General features: G+C 28.0%; 1 protein-coding gene across 1 annotated transcript; it reads right to left on the bottom strand.

Annotated features, from left to right (window-relative positions):
- Positions 1–6,342: 6,342 nt before the first annotated feature.
- On the bottom strand, positions 6,343–11,488 carry LOC139092523 (uncharacterized). The gene is made up of 10 exons (XM_070642946.1): positions 11,323–11,488; positions 10,864–11,225; positions 10,597–10,802; positions 10,325–10,533; positions 10,050–10,242; positions 9,601–9,665; positions 9,425–9,539; positions 9,097–9,335; positions 8,922–9,032; positions 6,343–7,175 (listed from the first exon to the last, which is right to left on the bottom strand). The coding sequence occupies exons 1-10, from the start codon at positions 11,410–11,412 to the stop codon at positions 6,939–6,941; spliced, it is 1,827 nt and encodes a 608-aa protein (XP_070499047.1). The 5' UTR covers positions 11,413–11,488; the 3' UTR covers positions 6,343–6,938.
- Positions 11,489–14,034: the final 2,546 nt, after the last annotated feature.

Below are 14,034 nucleotides of genomic sequence, written 5' to 3'. Positions count from 1 at the left end.
AAATAAAAAAAAATCTTTAAAAACTTAACAACTCAGAAATTTTAAATTAAAAAAAAAATTTAAATTAAAATTAGATTTAAAAAGACAAATTCAAATGAATTTAACATTTTTTTTAATTTAAGTAAATAGTTGGTAAATAGGAAAATATTTAATTTCAAATAAATAATAGAATCTTTTCGAGAAACTTAATCATATTTTTGTCTCAGCGATTAGTATTTGATTAATAAGTCACTTCTCCGATACATAATATAAGATAGCCCGAACGAACGACCAAACGAACATTGTGTATTATTAAGATACCTTTTTGAAACAAGTCACAAAAATGCACTAAAACATAATTTTTAAATTATTTTTTTTCTTATAAAATAATGCGAAAGAAAAATTTTGAAATTTTAAGTTTATAAAAATTAGTGGTGAAGGGTAAAAATTATTAACTCTTATGTTTTCAAATAAAAAAATTAATTTTTAAAATTCTAGAAACATAAACAAGAATTCTCAATTGTTTCAATAATTTATTTTTTCCATTTAACAAATGAACACGTTATTCTTAATTTTCTTCTAATTATTGTTTCAATTTTGTTTTTCAAAAATTTATTTTTTAAAATAAAGTACCAATAATTTTTTTTTACATTTTCTTCAAATATAAATACAACATAAATTCAGATACATTTTTTTCTGAATTTAACATAAATTAAATTTTGATTTATTTTCTCATTAAAAACAGAAAATTTCATTGTTTAATTTCTTACACAATTGTTGCATTTAAGCACAATATTCACAATTTCAAGACAGATTTTTCTACTTTCAAATTGAATTTTTAAGCTTGAATGGTAGAATTTTTGCAGCTGTTTAATATTTAACAACTATTTACTATTTTTTAACACACTTTTATTAAATTTTCATTTCACTCAGATTGCGTAGTAGAGCCTTACACACACATACACACATGCGACGATTGATTTTGTAGTGTCAGTATTTAAAGCTTATGCTTAAATACTTTTGTTTTCCTGTTTAACGCATTTTTTTAAGTTTTTGTTTATGGAAGTTTTTCTTCAGAATTTTCCACCTTAAAAAGTGTGTTTTTTAAATCGGTTTTGAATTTAAAAATTATAAAATTTAAAAGCTGTTGTTTTTTTTTTTAATTTTTAGGACTAAAAACAAATAAATTAAAATTGAGCAATGAAAAAAAAAATATTTTTTGTTCGAATTTCAAACAATAAATTTAAATTTAATTTTCTTGAAATAAGGAAAAAATTTAATAAAAGTGTAGCAAAAATTCTCAAAACTTTTCATTAACAGCACATAATTGCGACTATACGAGTAATTAAACATTCACTCACACTGAATCTACTTTAATATAAATTTCATGTTCAATAAATTGATAAATATTCGTCCGGTAATGATAACCACATAATTTGATTTATATACGATGATTTACATTATTTCTCTACTTTATTTGTATCTTGTACTCAACTATATTTATATATTTACTTTAATATATTTATACTTCTCACCTTATATTTTTTAATATTTTTAATGATAATTTTATTTATTTTCAGGAAGACATTTTTTCATGATTGTAAAAATCTTTTTTTCTTTTTTGTTTTCATTTTTCAAGTTTTAATTTTCATTCAAAAGGAAGCTTTTTTTGAATAAAAAAAAAATAATAATAATAATAACAATAATAATAACGCTTATAAATTTACTTTGATCTGCTGGCTGGCTGAGTGAGGCGCGAGATCTCAGCAACCAGACATCGTAGAGAGCTCTGGTTTGAAGCATTATCCCATTATCATCGAGCTTCTGCCTTATCGCTTGGTAGCCTAAAATTATCTTTAAATGCTTTATTTAATGATTTTTCATTTTTTCATACAAAAAAAAAAATCACGTGTTTTAGACCCTTGAAATTTTAAATTTTTTTGAACCGTTAATTTTCAAAATAAAATAATATTTGATTCTCAGCAAATTTTGAAATGTTTGCCAATTTAAATTTAAATATGTGCTTTCTTTTTGTTCAAGTAAAAGTAATTTCGATTTCGTCCTGAAGATGTTAACGATATTATCTAAGTTTTGAGGATGAAATCAGAATATCGAAATAAAATTTCTGAATTTTGTGGTTCAAATAAATAAATAAAAAGGAAAAAAAAAACATTTTTTCCTTTACTTTCATTTAGTTCCACATTAACTTTCATTCAAAGCGTAAATCACAGTGGTAACATATGTAGCTAATGTGATAGCTCTGTCGTTTTTCTCTTTGAAGAAGAAAATGAACTACAACAAACCTTTTTGTCGTTTTTATTTGATACTTGATTTTTTGAGAGACAAAACCTCAAAATTTGTTTTTATTTGTGTGCAAAATTGAATGGTTTTAGTTCATTGTTGACATAAATATTCCGCATGGTTTTAATATTGTGGAGTATTTTTTTATGTAGTTAATTTTTTTTATCTACCATTTGTATTCTTTTTAAAATATTCCATGACATAAATAATTTATATCTGGATATGAAATTGCGATTTCATTTTTTTTTCATATTTTTTAGCTCGTACACATGGAATTTGCTTGCAAATTATAAAAAGAATTTCAAGGTATTTTTAATAAAGTTGTGGTTTTTGTGAAGTTTAATTAAAACAAATTTCAAAAGATTTTCATAATAAAGTCGTGAAATTTTTGAAAATTAATTTGGACAACTATACTTTGAAGGTTTAAATTAAAAAGAGATGAATTTTGAATAAGTACTAAATACAGTAAAACTTTATACAGTTAAGAGATTATCGTTAAAATATGACTGATATGTATCTTTACAGAAGACTTTGTTTGTCATTTGCTTAAAAATCTTTTAATTAAAAAAATTTTAAATCATTTCTGAATTGTTGTCCAATTCTCAAAAAATAATTGATTTAATTGAAAACGTTTTTTTAATCATTTAAAGCTATATTAGTATTTTATAACCAAAACGTTATTTAATAATGGAATTTTTTATACTAATTCTTTTAAACTGTTAATATTTTTTACAACTTTGTTTTTTCAATTTTGAAAAAAAAAATATTTTAGGAAATTTAAAAATGTCAAAATATTAAAAATTGACTTTATAATAATAATTGGTAATTTATTGAATTGGTTTTGGGTCATATTCATGTTTTTGAGAAAACCAAGATAGTTACCAGCATTGTGCATGCGCTAACTGGTACAATCATACGTGTGAAAATTCAAAAAAAAAATTTTGGACAAGGCTGCAGCTTTAGGAACCAAATATTTTGAAAAAGTTTTGATGACACTTTATCTGGTAGGCAGCGAATTGTTCGGCAATTAGGTTCCTTTCCAAAATATGGGACTAATTAGGGTTTTCAATACCGGTATCGAAATACTGGTATACCCACCTGGCTGGATAGTTTTCGAAAAGCGAAATACCGGTATTAAAGATTTTTGAATACCGGTATTCTCGGTTTGGAAAAATGTAAGGAAAATTTTAAAGTTTTAGGAAATTTCCGGTAATTTTTAAGTTTTTCTATTAAATGAAACGTTGAAAATTGGGGGTTCCTAAAACTTCGCCCTAAAAAACACTCGTTTATTGTGGAATTACGTGTTAAATTTAACAACTGAATTATATATTGAACCATTATTTGGAAAATTGTTTTCATTATTAAAAACCAATATGCACAATTACTTTTCTGAGTGGACAAAAATACGTTAAAACTAGTACATGGACATTAATTTGCCACTCGACTGTACTTTCACATTAATTATAATGTATTTTTGACTCCTAGGGTTAGTTAACTGTTTTGCAATTATTAATCCTTTGAACATATAATAATAGATCCAATAATGAAAAATTGTCCCTTCATATTAAAAACTTTATTTTTTTTTCTAAAAAAGCAACAATTTTTGAGGTTTTTTATATACTTAAATTGATAGTTTGAAGATTTATCAAAATTTTAGTTAACGGAAAAATTTCAAAATCGCGAAATTGCATTAACTTCGTGACCTGAGACAGCAGTTTTGTCTGAATTTCGAATACCGGTATACCGGTATTGAGATCGGTTCGGTATTGAAAACCCTAGGACTAATATTATATTTATTTCCAAGAAACATACAACTACGCAAAAATGAATTTCTGTCCACCTGTATGTCACCGACAAAATGGTTTTTTTTTACTAAAATATTTGAAAAAAACAAAGAGGAAATTAAAATCCTACAAGATTTTTAGACATTTATGCTTTTTTTATTCATAAAAAACGATATGTTTTGTTGCGTCATTAAATTTTCATTTTCTACTAATTTAAACAACTTATTCAATATTTTTAAAAAATATTTAAGAGTGTAAATTTTATCTTTAATTTTCTGACTTGTGTGTATGTGTTATTGTTGCTGTTTTTGATTTATTAATGTTGACAAAATGTGTGTTTTTTTATTTACGTTTATATTAATACGTCAAAAGTTTAAATTTTAGTTTTCTATTTTGTTTTAAACATAGAATGCAGATTAAAAATCACTCAATTTAGGAAAAAAAAGGATTGATTTCATTTGTGAGAATTATAAATTGAGTGCATTAACTTTTTCCTTTTTTTTTCTTTATATCTTTAAAAAAACTAAGTTAAGTTGTCAAACGTTCACATATAACCTCTTTTTAGTTTAAGTTCTTTACCGATGTTTATACATCATTGTAACTTATATATTTTCTGTATGCTTGATTTTCAAAAAATTTTAAGGTTTTTATGCCGTTTGAATAGTTTATATACTGTTCAGGTGGCTTTTCCTTAAATAGTAAATAAATAAATAATAATAATAATAATAATAATAATAACTAGTTGGTATTTCTCTCAATCGGAATAAATATCAGTTTCTCACGTAAAATAAATGATTCCAAAATTTTGATTCGACATTGGAATTTCGATTGGAAATCAAAACTTTTCAGAAAAATAAAGTAAAGAATCTAATTTTTGTTGTAATTTCATTCTTCAAAATTTTTAAAGATTATGACTTTTCACACATTAATTCTTTTAGTATAATTTCTTCGGCAAAATATTCAGGAAATAAGAAAGTATATCATTAGCTTAAAAAGCAAAGTTTATCCTAAAATGACAGTTTTCGTGAAAAACTGATCTTATTAGTGAATTTAATTTTTGTGGGATGAAATGTAATTTTTGTGGTAAAAAAATCAATTTTTTGTGGTAATAATAAATTGAGAATTTCTAGCTTGATTCTTCAAAGAAATTACCTAAATTTATTATCAGACTTATATTCAACTTATTTGAGTTCAATTTAAGCCTGGAAAGTACGTGGAAAATGATAAATTAACTAAAAAATATTTAACGAATTTTTAAATTTTAAGTAAGATAGGGGAGCATCAATTTTAGGGAAAAATCAACCAAAAAATCTCTTAGAAAAAATACCACAAAAATTAGATTTTTTATCACAAAAATTACATTCAATGTTTACATATTTTAAAAGTGTCTTTTTAGTTAAACTAATTAACTTTAACTGTTTAATACTAGTTAATGTGAGAATATATGGTTTGTTTTTTCATTTTAGTCCACTTCCTTAAAGAATCAGTGATAAATCCTTAAGAAAATATTTAATTGAAACTTGAATAAAAACTTGAATTTTTAGGGTAAATTTTTAAATTATAAAAACTTAATTGTAGTAAAGTAACAGCTTCATAAAACTACATTAACATTTCTGGTAGTAAAAAGCATTATAAAATAGATTTTTCAAAAAAATGTCAATACCACAAAAATTATATTACCACAAAAATTAGATTCTTTACTCAAGTTAAAAAAATCAATTAAATTATACTACATAATGATAGTTAATGATAAGCTTCAATTATTCCAATTTTACTCCAAAATTCTTTAGAAAATTTTAAATTATCTGTCACTTCCTACAGAGCTCAAAGATAATAAAATTATAGTTCACTCAACACGATTTTAAGCTTAATAGAAAATTTAAACAATCTTGTGTATAAAAAATCTTGTCAATGCTAATTCTGTGTAACATATTGTTATGAGATATTAGTATTGAAATGTATACTAAATTAATAAATATGCTAATCATTACATAGAAAAATGTTTCGTTTTATTACTAAATTGAGTAGATATAGTCAGTACTTGTGTGTATTTTTTTTGTCTGAATTTAGGTATGTAAATGAATTTTTGAGAAGTTTTAAGTATTAATTTGAATAAAAATTAAAATAATCGAAAATTCATGTTTAATATTTTAAAAATAAATCATTTTCAAGCAATTCATACCTTTAAATTGGATTAAATTCTCAATTTATTATTTTTTAACCGCAATAAACTTCGTCAAAAAATCAATTGAGTTTTATTAAATTTCATTTACTCACTTGGCATCTGAAAAACCTGTTATTAAGCATGTTAAATTATTTCAAATTAAATCAGGTTTAAACTGAATCAGGCTTCTTTAGAAATTATTGTGTTTATTTGAGTGTCAATATATTTCATTAAAAATTTAGGAATATTAACCCAGAAAAAGTGAAACGCCATGTCATTTGGGATAATTTTACAAATCCTTGTTTTCTGAATTTAAGTTTAAGCCAGGTAAGATTTTTAAAGTTTCTTGTCAAAATTTAAAGTTTTTTAGTGTCATTTGTAATCAAGAATTTTGAAAAATCTCTTCAAAATTTGAAAATTACAAAATCACCTCAAATCATTCCAGATTTAACTAAAAACGTAAAACAACAATAAATTTTATATAGCATAAAATTATTAACAAATTTTAAATATTTCTACAATATAGTACGTAATATGTATATTCTGCGGATACAATAATGATTATATTTATGTATGCACGTATGATGCTATATCTCTAATCATAATAATAATTTCCTTCACACACACACAAGCTCACACATACATTCATAAAAAATTCTATTTCTTCATCTAAATGATATGAAAACTGAAAATCCAAGCGATATTAAACGTCACGTTCGTGTCGACGACAACATTTGATGTGATAGTTCCATCGTGCAGCAAATGAATGTGGCGATGATGAGGAGTAATAAATTGACATTTTTTGCTGAGCCAGCACCATTTAGATCGGGCCATATAACTTGCACCTCGGCCATCTTAAAAATGCTTAGTAAGCGGTGGGCCGTAAGCTCATCATATTCTGTATTTATTTGATGACTTACTGTCTCCAGTATTGATGTGCAGAATTGCTGTTATACGAGAGTAATGAAAAATTAAATATTATTGAAAGGAGGAAAAACACGAAGAAAATATTAAATGATTTTTTCGGAAAACATTACAATGGAGGATGACAAGTAAGAATAACACGTGAAATAGCAAAAAATTATTTTGCATTTTTGTTTTTGTGACTAGCCACAATGTGAATTGCAGAGGTTTCAAAACTTTCCATCAATTTATTCATTAATTGTACATAACAAAGTTTGGATACATTATATTTGTATTGAATTTTTAAGGATTCAGGCGTATCGTGTTTAGTCACTTAGTTTTTGATTTTATTTTAAAATTGTTTTGCTTTATTTTATGTTATGCTTTATTCGGTGTTTCGCGATGCAAGACAAGAGTTGAAATTCGCTTGCAACTTTCTTACGTAGTCCTCAATAGAGAGTATTTTCGCTTCAGTATGTAGATCCGATATCCTTTCATATCTTGTTTCGTTGAAAACAATTCCAAGAGTTTGTTTTGTAGTACTTGTAGTTTTTAAAGATGAGTTTTTGCCATCCTTTCAAATGCTGGACAGCCGTATTTGAAGATGGGTGAGTTCCTACTGATTAGGGGATAAAGTTTTGTTGTAGATGTGTTACAATATCGGCTGAGTTTTCTGTATCATCTGCAGAATTGTCGGTTGTTTCTCTTACAATATCTTATGTGTAGATTTTGTAGAGAGTTGGTGAAAGCACTGCTCCTTGTGGTACTCCGAATTTGACTTCATTGATTTCTGTGAACTGACCTTTAATAAAAACTGAGAAACTGTAAGAAAGTTCTTACAGTTTTTATAATTGGTAGTGGAAACCCTAATTTGATCATTTTAAACAAGAGTCGGTTATGCCAGACTCCGTCAAATGCTTTCTCCACATCTAGGAAGATCATGCCTGTTGATTTCTTGCTGATTACTTTTTCCTTTGCTGTTTTGATTACTTTGATGAGTTGGTGAGATGTTGATCGTTCTGTGCGATAGTCAAATTGTTGATTCGGAATGATGTTTTTATCCTTCAGATGCTCGTTTATTATATTCAGCAATACTCTCTTCAATATTTTGCTCAGGGAGTAAGCTTATTGGCCTAAAATTGCTCACTTCGTTTGCTTGTTTTCCAGGTTTTGGGATCGGAACAGGGAGCCTTTTGGTGGAAGATGTTTGAGGAGTATGTTGTTGACATCGTCTAATCCTGGTGCTTTAATATTTTTCAGATTTCTTACAATGTATGAGATTCCCTCTACATTTGTAAGTTCTGGGTTGTCACTATTTTCTCCTTCCAATGCTTTCTTTACTGCGTTGTCTACTTCCAGTGTATGTACTGGGTTGTTATCCTCTAGTGGATTTTCAAGAGCTTTTTGAAAATAGTCACTGAGAACGCTTGCTTTTTTGCTTTACTCAACGGTGACATTAATTTTGAACTGTTCTTGCAATGCTTTGCAATCCGCAAGATTTTTTGGTTTGGTGGTTGGATTGAAATGCGTTTATTCCAGTTTCACCATCAACTACTTTAGGTCCAAAACGTTCAATTCAATGAACCAATCTGCAGAACATATGTATGAAACAATATCACAAAAAAATCAGTTATTCTAATAATATCCGCACATAATTTTTTCGTATACGACAACATTATTGAAAAAAAAAAAAATTTATGCATCTTAATCGATTTCGAATAAAAAACATCGATTTATTACATGACATGAATTGATAATAAACGATATAAAAAATCGGTCTGTATGTTTACCTTTTCCCTTTTGAGCATATCGAGGGTTGTGAGTTTTTGGTCATATGGTAACCGTACGGACAGAATTATATTCTCATCGGTGATGTTAAAGAGTGAAAGTGTGCATTGAGTCTGTGACGAGGTTAATGAATTGAAATTTTATTTTCATAATTTTTAATATTAGGTTAAATTATACTTGATTATTGATATGCTGCACAATATACAGCTGCAATGCTCTGACAGCATCCTGTACACCAAGATTAGTGTGCGGCCTCAGAAGAGCCTCATCCGTTGAGCTGTAACCTAACAATAAAAATACGCCTCCTGGAAGTTTGTAGTCACCAGGTGGTGGACGCATGCAGATAAATCGTCCAGAGTAGCAAAGACATCGACCTCGGAATGCTTGATATGCTGGTGATGTGTGACTGTAGAATGCTGAGAGTGAGAAGTTTTAAGGTGTAAGTCTTTTGAGGTTATGAGGCAGAAATTCAAAATAATTTGAGATTATGTGACAAGATACTCACCCAGTGATGTTCTGCATGGAACCAACGGCACACAAAGTGCATGACATGATAGTGCTAGTGACTCAGCACTACACGAACACAGCTCACTGCATTCCGCATCATCCATAATATAGAGCTAAACATGAAACATTCAGAAAATTAATTTACACATTCACAATATTATTTGCTCAGCTAACCCTCTTGCTCTGTCCTTCAGGAATAAATTGTTCTGGAGTATGGGGCCGTTGGACGACACAATATCCTGTTGAAAATAATTACATAGAGAATAAATGAAAATTACATGATCAATAATTGGGCTTGTAATTGCAGATCTGTCTGAAGATACGTATGAAAAGGACTGGAGAAGTGTAGAAGTGACAAATATATAGTAGTGGTGTTGGGATTGTAATAATTAAAGTAAATGGCAGGAAAAGAATTCCAAAGGTAATTTAATTACAAAAGTGTCATTTAAACTAGCAATTTTATAGCTGCTAATTAAATTAGAATGAGTTGATGGGATTTGTTAGGAAAATTGAATAAAAAATTTGTTGAAAATTGTTTTTGTATCGATAATTAGGTAAAATCACATGTAATTATATTAATGTCTTGTCAATTGAGGTATAGTTTGAATATAAAATGAACTTACTCGTCGGAATCGTCGTCGTTTCTATTGTTGTTGTCATCGGCGCTAGAGTTGCAACTTCCATTCCCAGCATTTCAGTTGTGATGCCATAAAATTCCTCATCTTTATTGTCATCGATAAAGTTTTCGTCCACAACTTCCTCACCTTCAATGTAGTTTGTATCAAAATCTTCGTTTGACGCTGGACGGTGGTATATCTGTTATGTGTGATTATTGATTAGTTTTGATTATTTATTAAAATTTTGACAATCATAAATTTTCGACGTTATATCAACTTACAATCTCAGGTGGAGGAGTTTGCGGAACCGAAGTTTGCAGTCTTTCTCTAAATGTAATACGAATCGGTGCTGGTGTTGTTGTAGTGGTTGTTGATGATGTCGAAGTTGTTGTGGTCGTTGTTCGTTGTGTTGTTGTTGTTGTTGTTGATGTCGTTATTAATAATCCTAATTCTGCCAGACGTTTCAGGTGAAAGTCTTTTTGAGCTTCAACTGTGAATAGCAAAAAATTAGAGTAAAAAAAAACATACATTTTTAAAAATTGTATCTACTAACCAACACATGGATTGAGCCACAGTAATCGTTGCCATCCTAAACATTCATAAAGTTGCTGAAGATCACTTCCTTGACAGGCACAAAGTGATCTTAGTGGAGTTCCCATAATACCCAGCAGTGCTATTCGACAATTGCTCATCTTTCCTGCACACTTTTTTGTTACACTATCAACAGCACATGACTGTTCGAAAAATTCCAACCTCGACCTACATTATACAACAATTAACAATTTAACTTACAAACAATAACCCTAAATGACATTCATACCTGCAGTCAGGATCCTCCTTACACAAATCCGCAAGTGTATGACATGCAGGCAGCATATTATAAGCACCATTTGTTGTCGCTACTGTACTCGACCCATCCGGCGGTCGTTGAGCACAAAGTGGATGAAGCTTCTCTTTTGCCAACATGCACGAATCATGACGAGACGATGTCTTTCGACAAAGGCACAATGCTGCATCCAGACTCAAGTCTTCGTGTAAATTATCACGATAAAATGCTTGAAGTGATTCCATACATGCTGGCTTGTTACATCGATCAATGTCGCAATGATGGAGAACAGTTTGGAGAGACGTTGAGCATGAGGTTTCGTCGCGACATGTATCCAGCGCTAAGTGGCAGGTGCTCTGTGGAAAGATTATTAGATTATGGTTTTGGTTCAGGTTATGAAATGAAGAATGAAATTTCATCAGAAATTTTTTAAGGTTGTTTTTAATATTTTACCTGAAAATGTATTGGATGGGACTCATCAGTCTCAATATCGTCAGAATCTGAAATATCGACATCAATAAGGGTGATTTTGATTAATTTCATCAATAATTAACAAAATTTCATAGCTTTTAACTATTTTTGACAACTACATGCTAAATTTTAGAAGCTTTTGAGATTCAAATGTTCTACAAATGATTATTTGAAAACTTTCCAAAACTCCTTGTTCATGAATGAACAAAATAATACATATCATTTTAATTCATTGACATAAAAATCTTAAGAAAACAGAAAATTTTAGGAAAAACACAATAAAACTTAGCAACCTTTGCCATTTAAAAAGTCTACGTCAAAATTTTTTTGCAACACAATGACAAAAATTACCTTGAAAAGGCAGAAAAACAAAGTAAGATTAACAAGAGATATAAAGTTACTCAAATTCGTTGGTATTCTGTTACAAGTAGCCAAATAAAGATATTAAATTAAAAAACATGCAATAATCGATAAAATTTATTTGCAGAGTTACAAATTTTTCTTGATAATCACATCGATACCTGATCCACATACTCAGACACATTCAAGACAAACCCCCATGACAACCCTCAAGATCTTTAAGTACACAAGACCATCAATTTTCTTCGTTGTCCATTTTTCTATTTCTATTTATGTGTGTCACGTTAATTGCCCGACACGTTTAGAAAGTTGAACAACGGCAGAAAAAACTTTTTTTATTTACTTTTTTGGAACAAGAAACGGAAATAGCAGGAAATGTTTGCAAAAAAAAAAGACATTAATCTTTCTTATGTCATTTATACTTTTATGCAACTTTTTCCTGTTGGCTTTTCGTGCCATTTTTATATATCACTGATTTTTCTCGTGAGTGTGTATGTATGTGAGTGTTATTTTTGCTGGATTTTTGTGAATTGTGTATGTTAAATTAGTGAATAAATTTTTTCTGGTTTGAAAGCATTAAAGCATGACTTGCAAATGGTTTTTAAAAAAAATCATAAAATGCCGTTGAAAACTTGAATTTTAAAAAATCTTTCAAATTTTAATTTTCAATAAGATTGCAGTCAAATACTCTACCGACAATTTGAAATATTCTCAAACATATTTTACATATTTTCTTTAACGATTGAGAATATTTCTTATTCAATTCTTGTTTTGTCTAATCATATGGAGAAAAAATATAGTCCGCCGAACAAATTAAAATACAAACTAAAATTAGTTAGGTTCAAATCTAATAAAATTACAAAATTAGTTAGGTTCCAAAAATTAGTCTACAAACTAAAATTAGTTAGGTTCCAAAAAATTCTTTTTCAAATAATTCTATTTCCAAAATATTATTGTCCAAATAATTAGATTCCAAAAAAATATTTTCCAACAAATTCCGTGTCAAAAAAATATTTTCGAAAAAAATAAACCTCCCCAACTTTATTCCATAAAATAATGTAATCTATGCAAAAACCAGTGTCTGTTTTTCTGCAAAAGACACTTTTTATTTATAAAGTTTTTATCTTCGGAAGAAAGTTGTTTTCTTGCAAATTAGTAAAAGTGTCTCGCATATTGTGTCTGCAGGTAGATTTAATCTTCCGCAGAAAAATGTTTTCCAGTAAACAAAAAAAAAATTTTCTACAGGAAGACTGAATATAGATTTAATCTGTCATAAAAAAATCTACCAAAAATTTAGTTTTTTTGTCAAACTAGTTTAACGAAATATTCCCTATTAATTAATCGTATGTCGGAAAACATCAATATTAATGTTTTAAACATTTTAAAATTTAAAGTGCTATCTTTCTCAATTTTCTTATATAAGATTAAAAAATCATATGGAAAATGCAATCCTACACAGGCCGTTTTTTAGCAAGGTCAGTTTTTCAGCAAACCCCACATTATTCAAAGGCTCAAAATAATTACAGAAACGCTAGTTAGTTCTACCTTTTCATGTCGATGAGAAACAAGAATTTTTTTTTTATCTTCATCTTCTGTTTTTAAAAGAACACAAAAGATCAAAATTGGCGAGGAAGCGTTAAAAATGAAGATGTTTGTTCCACATTTTCTGCAGGTGATTGTGCATTGTTACTATTCATTATTCATTGCTATTATTATGATAGAGTAAAAGAGTAGATAAAAGGAGAAGATGAAACTTGTGAAAAGGTAGCTTGTAAAAAGAGTAGAGAAAAATGGTAAGAAGAAAAATGAAGATGAAGTAAGAAGGGATGAGGTGAGTTAAGATAAATAAGAATGGGATGTGCTTTTGCAAAAAAATATTTCAATTTTTTTTTTTCATAAATTTAACCAACAATAAATTATTTTCAAAATCAACAATCACGGTGCATCATCTGTCATTAGATTTAAAAAGATCTTTTATCCGTCAACCATGTAATTAAATCTTCAATCCTATCATATAAAATGACCTTTTTGTTCTCATTTTCATTTTGGCAAAATGAAATTCATTCATCAAACTTTTTTTTTTCGAATCGTCTACAACAGGGAAAACTATTCAATGCAGTAGCTTCCTACCTTTTATTTTCTATTCATGGAATTTAAATCGTAATAAAAGAAATCATACAAATGTATCAACACATTCAGCGAAAGAGGATCGAAATTACAACATTTTTTTTTCATTCAATTCAACTTTTTTTAATTTTAAAATCCAAGCCACAGAATAATTCTGTTGCTCTATAAAAAATTGCAAAGTTTTAGAAAAAATAGCAGGATGAAAAA

Source organism: Chironomus tepperi, unplaced genomic scaffold (genome assembly GCF_022539635.2).
Source record: "Chironomus tepperi strain 1889 unplaced genomic scaffold, CSIRO-AGI_Ctep_v1 contig_305, whole genome shotgun sequence".
Classification (NCBI taxonomy): domain Eukaryota; kingdom Metazoa; phylum Arthropoda; class Insecta; order Diptera; family Chironomidae; genus Chironomus; species Chironomus tepperi.
The sequence above is the reverse complement of the archived record's forward strand: the minus strand, read 5'-3'. Positions and strand labels throughout refer to the sequence as shown.

Excerpts from the sequence above, each read along its gene's own strand:
- LOC139092523 (XM_070642946.1), bottom strand. The coding sequence starts at position 11,412 with ATGAAATTAATCAAAATCACCCTTATTGATGTCGATATTTCAGATTCT. Across the intron at positions 9,033-9,096 it reads TGCAGCATATCAATAATCAA|ACTCAATGCACACTTTCACT; the intron begins GTATAATTTAAC and ends ACCTCGTCACAG. Across the intron at positions 7,176-8,921 it reads ATATGCTCAAAAGGGAAAAG|CAATTCTGCACATCAATACT; the intron begins GTAAACATACAG and ends CTCGTATAACAG.